Below are 12,943 nucleotides of genomic sequence, written 5' to 3'. Positions count from 1 at the left end.
TTGATGCTGTCATGGAGAGAGGGGATTGGTTATTCTTGATGCTGTCAGGGAGAGAGGGGATTGGTTATTCTTGATGCTGTCAGGGAGAGAGGGGATTGGTGATTCTTGATGCTGTCAGGGAGAGAGGGGATTGGTTATTCTTGATGCTGTCATGGAGAGAGGGGATTGGTTATTCTTGATAAGGTTTGTAGTGATAATAGGAGAAGTGAGTGTTGGCCATTGCCATAGTAATCTGAATATATCTGCATCTGAGTATAAAAAATAGTTTCTTCCTTCTGTATTTCTACATTTCTGTTTTTTGGTCTTTGGGATATCTAGTGTCACATGTATGTACACATACAGTAGTTGACATTCTAGTTATGCTCTGAGTTGGCCGGTTAGACAGGTAAATCAATGCCGTAACAGAAAATTATTATACACAGTGTACGAAACATTAGGAACACCTCCCTAATATTGAGTTGCACCTCCTTTTGCCCTCAGGACAGCCTCAGTTCATCAGAGGCATGGACTATATTGTGTCAAGCGTTCCACAGGGATGCTGCCCAGGCCTTCCCACAGTTGTCAAGTTGGCTGGATGTCCTTTGGGTTTGTGGACCATTCTTGATAAACACGGGAAACTGTTGAGTGTGAAAAGCCCAGCAGCGTTGCAATTCTTGACACTCTCAAACTGGTGCGCCTGGCACCTACTACCAAACCCCGTTCAAAGGCACAAATATTTTGTCTTGCCCTTTCACCCTCTGAATGGCACACATACACACAAGCCATGATTACATTTTCAAGGTTTTGAAAATCCTTTAACCTGTCTCCTCCCTTTCCCATGTTTTATATACTGAATATTTCCACACTGAGGTTGGAATAATACTGTGAAAATGATGAGAATGCCCAATGTAAACTGTTTGAAAAGGCTGCATGAAATGTCTGCCTGTTTTTGGTGAGATTGAGTTTTGGCCTGAATAGACCAATGAGAAAGCGTTCTAAACCTCTCTGCCAATAACAGCTCGTTTTCAGTTTTCCCCTCCCCTCTCAGACCACTCCCCAAATTCTTGCTTGAGAAATGGCTCTTTGCTAAGAAGCTATTTTAGTTTTTTTTACCATTTTGATTGAAATCAATCACAGTAAGGTATTTAAATGTTACTTACTTGATATTGACTTTTGTTTTTAAAAGGCTGAATTGGACTTTTAAATTACAACACACTAGATTAGGGTTCGTACATGGCCATAACAGTGCTTGTTTATGGATGATAGACAGAACACCGAGGCGACTACCTGTGGATATAACAGAGAAAGGTAATTTCTTTAAAATACTGTTGGTTGTAACTGTTTTAAATCGGTTAAAACGTTATACAGTAAGTGTTCATTTTGCATTTGTGAAATTATTTTTTGATGTGATGTGAAAGTAGAGGACTTTATATTTACAAACTCATATTGCAAGCGAGGATTATTAAAGTTTCTAATTAAACTGAGCATCGGATTGTAGTTGACATGGTCCCAAGCTGTGGGCGAAATGTATGGCTTTACAATCCTAGGGATATAAGGCAGAATGTCTCATTGGGTTCTGCAGAACAGGGTTTCTCCAAACTCAGTCCTGGCTCGTCAAGCTTTCATTCTTTGAATCAGCTGTGTAGTGCTAGGGGAAAACGACAAAAACGTGCACCCAGGGGGAGCCCCACCACCGAGTTTGTGTAACTCTGCTCCAGAGCAACAGTGAACCTTTCTCTCCCGAAGACAACACTCCATTGTCTAGATTTCCTTCTAGGCACAAGAGGGCACCGTTTTCCCGCAGATAAATTATAATTCTCAATTGTGCATTTTCACCTCGACGTTTGGCCCTAGAGACGCTCTGTAGGACCGTCGGTATGGTGCGTTAATATATTTAGACACGTCACGACACGACACATGTTGGGGTGGCTTTACCGAACAACTAAACAGCCATACAAACTGACATACATACAGAGGTGAATATGGCGGACGTTTCTGAGAGGACGTTGCAAGTTGCAATCGTTATTTCATTCGCAGTCGGTTTCATTTCTGGATGGCAGGCCAACCGAGCGCGGAGGAAGTTCCTGGACTGGAGGAAGAAGCGACTGCAGGATAAACTCTCAGAAACACAGAAGAAACTGGATTTGGCATGAAAGTGAGGTAAAGGCTGTGTAAGTAGTTGATTGCGTGTAGCTACATTTGTATCGAACATGTTGTAACAGACGTTGTTAGATAACATTAGCCAAGTTAGTGACTGGAAACGTTGTATTAGGCCCAGCCTATAGTCAGTGTACAAATGGCACCAATTCTGATTGACCTGGGTTTGTTGAAATGGTTGCAGCCTGACGTTTTAGCCTCGTAAGACATGAAGTCGTTTTAACTTTTTATTATTTTTCACAAGGGGAAATACAAAATAATCCTATAATAAGTGAAGCATTCTCCTCATGTTTATTTTTTTACCTCAGGATAATGACAGCAGGAGATGTAGGACTGCTTGTGGTCTGACTTAACATAGGTAACTGGTTCAGTTGATGTCTTTGGTAGCCTAGTCTTAGTCTACAGTTAGGCATAATTACAGCATGGTGTATATAATAATGATTTGTTCTTCTGTTTTCAGGTCGTCACCAAAATAAATGTTCAGTTGTCAGATCATGGACTTGCAATAAAGTGATTGGGATCGTTGTCACAACCAGCAGAACTGAAGCAAGATACAAAGACAAGTTTCTGAACATGTTTTGTGATTTGGTGACAGTGTTTCGCTGGGTCCTTCTTCTCAAATGTGCTCCAGTCATCTTCCAGACTACTGCTGTTTTTACGTTTTAATAAAAGTATGTGTTTTCTTACATCCTGTGTTTTTGAAGATGCCTATGGTAGTTTTACTGTATTTATCTATCTATCTGTCTTACATATATTAGTGTAACCAAATCCATTGCACAGAATTTTCCCAATCCCAAATCGACCTTATACACAGGTGGAGATATGAGAGGATTTGATACTCCTATGTCATACCTTTTTAAATATCCACAAGTGCATTGGGTGTGTGATAGGGCTCAGTTTGGGATGGGGCAGTATCACTCATCACTCTTATGAGCACCTTTGTGAATTTAAAAAAAAGATATCTATACAGAAGAGAGATTTTATTGTACAAAAAAAATCAGCATAGCGGACTAAACTCCACTCCATTGTTCGGAGGTTTCTGAGTTGAACATCACGGAGTGGAGTTCAGTCTGCTACAATCAGCAATTTATGCTGAGATATAAGAATGCATGTAGAAATATGGATTATGTTAGCAATGGTCTCCAATATAACAAGAGGACTTTTATTTTGAAGGAGGAAGTATTTGACCCGGAAGTGATTCCCAGTGGTGTCATAAGTATACTGAACAAAAATATAAATGCAACGATTTTACTGAGTTACAGTTCATATAAGGAAATCGGTTAATTAAAATAAATTCATTAGGCCCTAATCTGTGGATTTCACATGAACCAGGCCCAGCCAATCAGAATTAGTTTTTCCCCACAAAAGGATTTTTTGTCCGCGTGGCTGGTTTCAGACGATCCCGCAGTTGAAGAAGCCGATTACAGAGGTCCTGGGCTGGTGTGGTTACACATGGTCTGCGGTTATGAGGCCGGTTGGACGTACTGTCAAAATCTCAAACTACTTTGGAGGTGGCTTATGGTTGAGAAATTAACATTAAATTCTCTGGCAACAAACAGCTCTGGTGGACATTCCTGCAGTCAGCATGCCAGTTTCACGCTCCCAAAAAACGTGTTGTGTGACAAAACTGTACATTTTAGAGTGGCCTTTTGTCTCCAGGACAAGGTGCACCTGTGTAATGATCATGCTGTTTAATCAACTTCTTGATATGCCACACCTGTCAGGTGGATGGATTATCTTGGCAAAGGAGAAATGCTCACAAACAGGGATGTAAGCAAATTTATGCACATCATTTGAGATAAGCTTTTGTGTATATGGAAAATTGAGGATATTTTATTTCAGTTCATGAAACCAACACTTTTTATATGTTGCGTTTATATTTTTTTTTGTTCAGTATAATTAGATGCTAGCTGTGTGTTCACATTCTGTGGGTCCCAGCTCATTTTGGGGTATCTCTGAGGAAGTAGATGTGGTAGTCCCGTAATAACTAGGTGTTGACCCAGGAGTGGCAACGTGAGTGGCCGGGGGGGGAGAGAGGAGCTGGGAAGGCATTTTTTTTCCCTCTATCCAGAATTTTGTGAGGAAGGTCAGTAGGTTTCTGGGGAGAGAAAGGAGGGGGGTGGGGTTCTGTTGACAAGGCTGAGGTTGGGTCATTGTGAATTAGGAAGTGGGTTAGTGTAAAAGGCGCCACATGGTCAATCTGACATCTACATTGGCCGTGCAGAATTTACGGTGATAAGGCGTCTGCGGAAGTCAGGGCATTTTGATACTTCGCGGAGCAGCGCAGAGCTGTTATGAAGGAATTTGTCACAAGGAAGTGAGTTTGTGTTCATACATGACCTCCCGCTTCCTGCACTTAAGTGTAAAAGCCAATTCAAAGCCAATTTATGCTTGATCTGCATATGTGATCAGAGGATCAGTATGGAGCATGTGACCCATTTGTGGAGCCTCTTGGGGCATGCGCCTCCCAAATGTTGTAGTAATGTTGTAATGATGTTGTGATAATGTGGAGGGCGCCGTATAGTTCCGCATTGACATTATTGGTTGACGGCAGGTGGGGTGCGGGAGGTCCTGCATAAACACAAACTCACTTCCTTGACCACGTCGTTCACCACAGCTCTGCTCAGCAATGCCCAAGACGTATGAATAGCCTGGTTTCTACAGAGGCCATAATCACCTGAACTCTGCAGAGGCCATAATCACCTGAACTCTACAGAGGCCATAATCACCTGAACTCTACAGAGGCCACATCACCTAAACTCTACAGAGGCCATAATCACCTGAACTCTACAGAGGCCATAATCACCTGAACTCTACAGAGGCCACATCACCTAAACTCTACAGAGGCCATAATCACCTAAACTCTACAGAGGCCACATCACCTAAACTCTACAGAGGCCATAATCACCTAAACTCTACAGAGGCCACATCACCTAAACTCTACAGAGGCCATAATCACCTGAACTCTACAGAGGCCATAATCACCTGAACTCTGCAGAGGCCACATCACCTAAACTCTACAGAGGCCACATCACCTGAACTCTACAGAGGCCATAATCACCTAAACTCTGCAGAGGCCATAATCACCTGAACTCTACAGAGGCCATAATCACCTGAACTCTACAGAGGCCACATCACCTAAACTCTACAGAGGCCATAATCACCTGAACTCTACAGAGGCCATAATCACCTGAACTCTGCAGAGGCCACATCACCTAAACTCTACAGAGGCCATAATCACCTAAACTCTACAGAGGCCACATCACCTAAACTCTACAGAGGCCATAATCACCTAAACTCTGCAGAGGCCATAATCACCTGAACTCTACAGAGGCCATAATCACCTGAACTCTACAGAGGCCACATCACCTAAACTCTACAGAGGCCACATCACCTAAACTCTACAGAGGCCATAATCACCTGAACTCTGCAGAGGCCACATCACCTAAACTCTACAGAGGCCACATCACCTAAACTCTACAGAGGCCACATCACCTAAACTCTACAGAGGCCATAATCACCTAAACTCTACAGAGGCCATAATCACCTAAACTCTACAGAGGCCATAATCACCTAAACTCTACAGAGGCCAATGCAGAACCTGATTGACCATGTACTTGCCTTTTAGGCTATTAGATATTTCAATGTGTAATTCACACTCCGACCTGAGAAAGGCAGCAAACCAGTGTCTAGTCTACCGGAACACACAAGGGAAAAATAAGTGCGTTTCCCTTTTCAAACATCTTATTAAAGTGTGCCATTTACTACTCAAGTTTAATAAGACATACAGATAATTAGCGACGCTTGTTCAACAGGACTGCATCCGTTCAAAGTTACACGCCATGAGTTCAAACGTTTCCTTGTCAAAAGGTAAATATGCCACGCTAACTTCTATTAGCTAGCTAATTACATACATACTATGCTACCAAAACGGTTGTTATTTAGCTAAATATTTCCAAATAATGTCAACTAATTTTTTATGATATTGGTTAATGTAATCTGTAAAGATTTTTGCCGATGTCCATAACGTTTGCATGCCTGTCATTTCGTAAGACTGCGACCTTGGGTTGTTACCTGCTGTTGGTTAGCCGTGTCAGCTGGCTATAAGAGTTTGTTAGGCCGAGAAGAGTATTTTTGTATAAGGGTTATAATATACCATATAACACTGGTATGTTTTAACTGTAGCCTTACAGGCCACATTTCATACAAGTCCATTCCTGTGTCAACATTAAAGCAACAAAATGTGACGAATGCAAGAGATGGATTCTTTATATAGGCAATGAAATACCTTTTATATTAAAACATATTCTGTCCTTCCACTCCCACTGTATATCGCAGTAGTACTAGTAGCCTTTGATCAAGAGCCTCAGTACTATTATATTATATTATATTATATTATATTATATTACACAAGTCTTTGGATGAAGGCGTCTTCTGTATGCGGGAGTTTTGTTTTAAGAGCCCCGATACTCAGCCTGGGTTTATAGACTAAACGTAAGATATTAAACGTAAATCCGGGAGACTCAAATGAGTATATGATATGTTGTGTTTAGTATGGTTACATAAAATACTCTTCTCGGCATAACAGATGATTACTTAAGGCAAAAACGAAAGTAGGGTGGGTGGGCATAAAACGCGAATATCTGGCAACCCAAAGGTTCTGAGTTCAAATGTCAACATGGCCAAACTTTAGCATTTGAGCTAATTAGTAACTTTTCAACTAATTGCTACTTTTAAACTACTTAGCATGTTAGCTAACCTTTCCCCATAACCCTTTAAGCTAACCCTTCCCCATAACCCTTTAAGCTAACCCTTCCCCATAGCCCTTTAAGCTAACCCTTCCCCATAGCCCTTTAAGCTAACCCTTCCCCATAACCCTTTAAGCTAACCCTTCCCCATAGCCCTTTAAGCTAACCCTTCCCCATAACCCTTTAAGCTAACCCTTCCCCATAGCCCTTTAAGCTAACCCTTCCCCATAGCCCTTTAAGCTAACCCTTCCCCATAGCCCTTTAAGCTAACCCTTCCCCATAGCCCTTTAAGCTAACCCTTCCCCATAACCCTTTAAGCTAACCCTTCCCCATAACCCTTTAAGCTAACCCTTCCCCATAACCCTTTAAGCTAACCCTTCCCCATAACCCTTTAAGCTAACCCTTCCCCATAGCCCTTTAAGCTAACCCTTCCCCATAACCCTTTAAGCTAACCCTTCCCCATAACCCTTTACGCTAACCCTTCCCCTAAACATAACCCTTTAAGCTAACCCTTCCCCTAAACATAACCCTTCCCCTAAACATAACCCTTTAAGCTAACCCTTCCCCTAACCATAACCCTTTAAGCTAACCCTTCCCCTAACCTAATTCCCAAACTTAACCCTTAGCCTAGATAATGCTAGGCTCTGCACCTGTAAACTAAAAACCATAACTTAAACATGTACTGCTCCTCCTACCATAAAGCAACAAATGGTTTATGCATTCTAAATAGTGTGTGTGTGTGTGTGTGTGTGTGTGTGTGTGTGTGTGTGTGTGTGTGTGTGTGTGTGTGTGTGTGTGTGTGTGTGGGTGTGTGTGTGTGTGTGGTGTGTGTGGGAACAGTAAAATACATTTCTGCCTGAACTGTAGTTTTAACTAAACTTCCTCACCTTTAAGTTTTGTAGAGTTTTAACATACTGCTTGAACACTGAATGGTAAGATATACTAGTAGTGTTTGTTGTATTGCAGTTGGAGGCATACCTGTACTAGATACGGGATCAGTCTGTTTCTGTTTTACAGCGGAGTTGGCGGCAGCCATCGGTGTGACTGCAGGAGCTACAGCTGCGGGCATCCTCCTCCTCCAGTACTTCTCCAAGGGGTCAGGGGTTAAGCCCAAGGTCAACTTGGACCTGCAGAAAGACAACCCCAAAGTGGTGCACGCTTTCGACATCGAGGACCTCGGGGACAAGGCGGTGTACTGCAGGTGTTGGAGGTCCAAGAAGGTAGGCTAGCTGTCGATTTTTAATCTCTTTGTTTTAGTTTCTATACATTGGAGCATATGTCTTGACCACAAGAAAATTCATAGACACGCGACATGGAAAGAGGTGCAAACAAACGGTAGACTATTAAGGGGTTGGTTATTACTCGCGTTTTTGAGCAGAACAAGTCAAGGAATTTAATGATTTTGTTTGGTGTCTTCTAACAATGTTTCTCACCCTTAGTTTCCCTACTGTGATGGCGCTCACGCTAAACATAACCAGGAGACGGGGGATAACGTCGGTCCTCTCATCATGAAAAGAAAGGAGGCCTGAATCCAATCAATCAATCATCCATCCATGTTATTCCATGACTGCTGCTAAACATACTGATGCACACAAGTGCTCTTCACTAACAGAAAGGATGACAGTGGTTGACAGTACACTTGGTAGTTTCTCTGAAATATGATGACCAAATCACTTTTTTGGCTATATTTATTTATTGATTGATTGAAGCCGCCCTTAATCACAGGACCAAGCAGTTATCAATTTTTGGTGGCAAATGACTTTGTAATCATACCTAGAATAATGGTAGATATTTCGCTGGGATTACCAAGGAAACAGGGGTGTGGAAGTACTGTAAAGCAAAGTGCCACGCTGGTTGTATATATTTAATTGAGCTGTGGTATCTGTGTTGTTATTATCAGAATGTTTGTTTTGATCAATGTTTGCCTTTCTTTTATACTGTAGACATCGTAACTTATCTGTCCCGTTATGATAATCATAGAGATCGCAACATATCTGTCCATTATGGCACCTGTGAGTGTACGGGCAGCGCCATTGAGGCAATCTCCATTTTGAAGTAGTCCATTTGAAGTAGTCCATTTTCTTCTTCTGCTGAGTTGGTAAACAAACTGAAAGGGTGCATACTGCCACCTGGAGGGTGTTGTCTGAACAGGTATAAAGACAAGGTTGGTGATTTACTGCCACCTGCAATTATGGAATATTTGCTCATGAGTATAGTTCATTGGCTGATCCATCCTCATGACCTGGATGGAATTATGTGAGACTTCCTTAACCCATAGGTTGTCCCACCCAGTTGACTACTTAAAAATGGTGAAAGTCTTCAATGGCGCTGTCCATGCTAAAACGGGCTTTTCGGCAGTAGAGTCCTCTATCATTCTCTATGGTTGATACTCAGGAGTTTTTCCTGACCACGGGACTTGATCAGGGATATATCTCTGTACCCTTTTTATTGTAGCTGTAACTAGGGGCCCAGAGTTTTTCCATGGTCAGGAAAAACACCTGGTCCTACTGAAAGCATCAAGGAAACGGATGAGGTGTGACTTATTTTGATTCCACTTGTGAAATCAATTGTAAAATGGTGTCACTTTTCAATGGATTTCAGATAAAGGTTCTACAGCATTCTTATCTGCGAATGAAGCAGTCCTAATGATTACCTTGTTGATTTTTACGTCTGTGTTAATGGTGAATCAACAAGTCTAAACAAGTTAAACTTGTTCCATCCATACTACATACCAATTGCATTCCTGGGTTGTGTTCAGTGGGCAAAAGAAAACATGTAATGTTGTAAAACTAGGTAGGTAGCTTACTAGAGAAATACTCAGTTTAGTTTTTAGTTTAAAAAAATAATGTTTTGTTACGTTTTGCCCGACTGAATGTTTAGTGGCTGAATCTGAACTTGTCACGCAGCATTTCTGGTAACCAGCTTTAATAATTCACAGTTCTATGTAGTTCAGCATCCCGCCCCCCCCCCCAAACTCAGTCCTGGGGAACCCAAATGGGTGCACATTTTGGGTTTTTGCCCCTAGCACTACAGTGCTAAATCAACTTATCAACAAGCTTGGACCATTTGAATCAGCTGTGTAGTGCTGGATTCCCCCAGGAATGAGTTGGGGGGGGGGGAGGACGCTGACACCACTAGTGTGAGAATGTTCATGTCTACAGTCTGTGTGACCTTTTTGATTTCCACAATATGTGACTTCATTTGAATCCATCACTTTAAATCGTCAATAAAAACAATATCGTTGTTCTTCTTTCTGCCTATTAAATAATACGTGTTTGTGGGAACCAAGTCTTTTCTAATCCAGTTTGACAAGTAGATATCATATAGCGCCCTCTATTGCTAGACACTTATTTACAAATAAATTCAGCCATCTTCAAACCAAAATAATGTATTAGATTTACTTATAATGAACAATTAAACCAATCAAAGGGACTGAAGGGAATGAATATGAAGTGTGGACAGGAAGCATATTCTTCTCTCCCAGATGTGCTCATTCAGAACTGCGTCTCTTGACTAAAGTGTAGGCCTAGAGTGATGCTGACCTGGGTCAAATTCTTTCATAGGTGCTGCTCTTGATTTGGTATGCCTGGTAGCCTACAATGGAACAAATGGAAATAGACGTGATAGTGGAACCTTGCCTTGATGACCAGTTTCTGCACCATAGACGGTAACAATTGCTTTTGACCTAGAGACCCAGTCTGTGTTAGATTTGCTTTGATTTATTAGTGTTATAGTGTGGACACTATATAAATAATGACATGGTTATTATTGGCATTGACCGTGACCTTTCCCCTTTGATGATGTCATCACTAAGAGTCAGATCTGTGCAATGTGATTCTACCACTGGTTGAGTGGGCTATATAGTTCTGCTATTTTTGTACCGTTTGTACCTGGCTGTTCACCTTTTAGTTATTGGGTTGAAAGTAAAGGAAAGTAATATTGAAATGCGTGTGGGCATTCCTTGTCAAGTTACTACAATTAGGATCCTCATTTGCCGATGGCGACAGCTAGTCTTCCTGGGGCCTATCTTGGACGGCGACGGCTAGTCTTCCTGGGGCCTATCTTGGACGGCGACGGCTAGTCTTCCTGGGGCCTATCTTGGACGGCGACGGCTAGTCTTCCTGGGGCCTATCTTGGACGGCGACGGCTAGTCTTCCTGGGGCCTATCTTGGACGGCGACGGCTAGTCTTCCTGGGGCCTATCTTGGACGGCGACAGCTAGTCTTCCTGGGGCCTATCTTGGACGGCGACAGCTAGTCTTCCTGGGGCCTATCTTGGACGGCGACGGCTAGTCTTCCTGGGGCCTATCTTGGACGGCGACAGCTAGTCTTCCTGGGCTCCGACAAAAGAATGTCGCGACCCTGCGGGGAAACCAACCGGTGGTTACCTAGGTTACCCCCATTTGGCTCAGAAAAAAACGTTACCTTTTTCAAACACAGTTTTCTTGTCTGCTTGTTTTAGTAAATTACAAAACTACATTTCAGGAAAAAGATTATTTTTATTATTCAATTATTTATCATGAGAGGGCAATAAACAATAACTAGTAATGCTGCATACTCAAACAAAAGGTTCAAATCTCCCCATTCTGGTAAAAAAATAGTTAAATTGCTGAGGTGTCACTTTTGAGGACACAAGCTCAAGTACAAGGTACAAATATAAAAATATGAACATTTGAAATATTTGATGTACTTCCTATTACACAAAACTGTATGAATAAGGCTTGAAATTACTTGTATGCCTTTTTTAAATATAGCATAATCAAATAATAACTACGATTTATCCTTAACTAAAATACATATTTGTATGTTTAGTGTTAGAAAATGTGCATATTTTATAAAGGCCTCTTGATCAAAACGTCTGACCCCATTGCTGTGAAGGTATCCCAGAGCTCTAGCTTGGCTTCCCAAACACTTTAGGAACTCGTCTTTCATCTCATATTAAGCATCTTGTCATGTCTATGACAAACAAAGTGATCTTGTTTAAAATCTATGAATTATTTTAGATTAATGGCTATAAATAGATCTCTGGAATGTGCTACGCTACCATGATGAAACCACTCTCTTTACTGTACCACCGATTTCATTTTACTCTGCCCAGAGTACCCTTGAAATACCCATGAAGCCACAGGGCTCTTCTCGTAGGCTCTATTTCCCTATGTGGGAGTATTGCGAAGTGTAGGTGGGTATTTTTTTTTTTTAAACCTGGCTACATGTACATTAAATAACACAGCATGTTTTGATATCTCTGTATAACAAAAACTAAAAATCGACAACGAAGTTGCCTCTTTTACAATGGGGTTCAATAGGAAAGACCGTTGTTTTTCCCCAATTTGTGAGCGTGATCGAAGAGAATTCCTTATTATTTATGTGATAATGCCCGAGAAGCGGTGTTTGGAGGATACAGGTCCTTCGGAAAGTATTCAGACCCTTTGACTTTTTCCACATTTTGTTATGTTACAGCCTTATTCTAAAATTAATTAAATAAAACAATTTTCCTCAGCAATCTACACACAATACCACATAATGACAAAGCGAAAACAGGTTTTTAGAAATTTTAGCAAATGTATTAAACACCAAAAACAGAAATACCTTATTTACATAAGTATTCAGACGCTTTACTATGAGACTCTAAATTGATCTCAGGTGCATCCTGTTTCCATTGATCATCCTTGAGATGTTTCTACAACTTGACTTCTACAACTGTGGTAAATTCAATTGATTGGACATGATTTGGAAAGGTACACACCTGTCTATATAAGTGAATATTGACAGGGACTAGATGGGTTGGTGGTTTAACAACAAAACCGACGTTGGTCCCCTGTGTCTCAGTTGGTAGAGCATTGTGTTTGCAACGCCAGGGTTGTGGGTTCGATTCCCACGGGGGACCAGTACGGAGAAAAAAAATGTATGCTTTCACTACTGTAAGTCGCTCTGGAAAAGAGCGTCTGCTAAATGACTAAAATGTAAATGTGTGTGCAACTATGGGACAAAACCGACGGGGCTGGTTTAGATTGTTGACAACATGTATCTCATTTCCAATGTTTATTGAAAACATATACAT

The 12,943-nt window shown here is 41.4% G+C and overlaps 2 protein-coding genes across 6 annotated transcripts; both read left to right on the top strand.

The window, feature by feature from the left end:
* The first annotated feature begins 1,805 nt into the window (after positions 1–1,805).
* lnc.lemp (lncRNA encoded micropeptide) lies at positions 1,806–2,822 on the top strand. Of its 4 annotated transcripts, none has more exons than XR_006762540.2 (3): positions 1,806–2,139; positions 2,445–2,494; positions 2,597–2,822. XR_006762540.2 is itself a non-coding variant. In XM_045710082.2 (2 exons), the coding sequence occupies exon 1, from the start codon at positions 1,962–1,964 to the stop codon at positions 2,130–2,132; it is 171 nt and encodes a 56-aa protein (XP_045566038.1). In that variant the 5' UTR covers positions 1,807–1,961; the 3' UTR covers positions 2,133–2,150; positions 2,597–2,822. The 4 variants fall into 4 exon arrangements, 1 of the variants encoding a protein (XP_045566038.1); XR_006762539.2 differs by having other exon boundaries at positions 1,807–2,150; XM_045710082.2 differs by lacking the exon at positions 2,445–2,494 and having other exon boundaries at positions 1,807–2,150.
* A 2,981-nt stretch (positions 2,823–5,803) lies between these two features.
* On the top strand, positions 5,804–10,168 carry cisd1 (CDGSH iron sulfur domain 1). 2 transcript variants are annotated; one of them, XM_014180387.3, is made up of 3 exons: positions 5,804–6,006; positions 7,902–8,104; positions 8,324–10,168. In XM_014180387.3, exons 1-3 carry the CDS (start codon positions 5,979–5,981, stop codon positions 8,411–8,413), a joined length of 321 nt encoding a protein of 106 aa, XP_014035862.1. In that variant the 5' UTR covers positions 5,804–5,978; the 3' UTR covers positions 8,414–10,168. The 2 variants fall into 2 exon arrangements, with proteins under 2 accessions (XP_014035862.1, XP_014035861.1); XM_014180386.3 differs by having other exon boundaries at positions 5,835–6,006; positions 7,884–8,104; positions 8,324–8,847.
* Positions 10,169–12,943: the final 2,775 nt, after the last annotated feature.

The sequence above is a fragment of the Salmo salar genome, chromosome 28 (assembly GCF_965601325.2).
Source record: "Salmo salar chromosome 28, fSalSal1, whole genome shotgun sequence".
NCBI classification, from domain to species: Eukaryota; Metazoa; Chordata; class Actinopteri; order Salmoniformes; family Salmonidae; genus Salmo; species Salmo salar.
This window is presented reverse-complemented; position numbering and strand designations above follow the sequence as displayed.

What these genes read in the sequence shown, in the direction of transcription:
- cisd1 (XM_014180386.3), top strand. Translation starts at nt 5,979, where the DNA reads ATGAGTTCAAACGTTTCCTTGTCAAAAG. An exon ending in AAACGTTTCCTTGTCAAAAG is followed by an intron (nt 6,007 to 7,883) that starts GTAAATATGCCA and finishes ATACGGGATCAG; the next exon opens with TCTGTTTCTGTTTTACAGCG. An exon ending in GGTGTTGGAGGTCCAAGAAG is followed by an intron (nt 8,105 to 8,323) that starts GTAGGCTAGCTG and finishes TCTCACCCTTAG; the next exon opens with TTTCCCTACTGTGATGGCGC.
- lnc.lemp (XM_045710082.2), top strand. Translation starts at nt 1,962, where the DNA reads ATGGCGGACGTTTCTGAGAGGACGTTGCAAGTTGCAATCGTTATTTCA.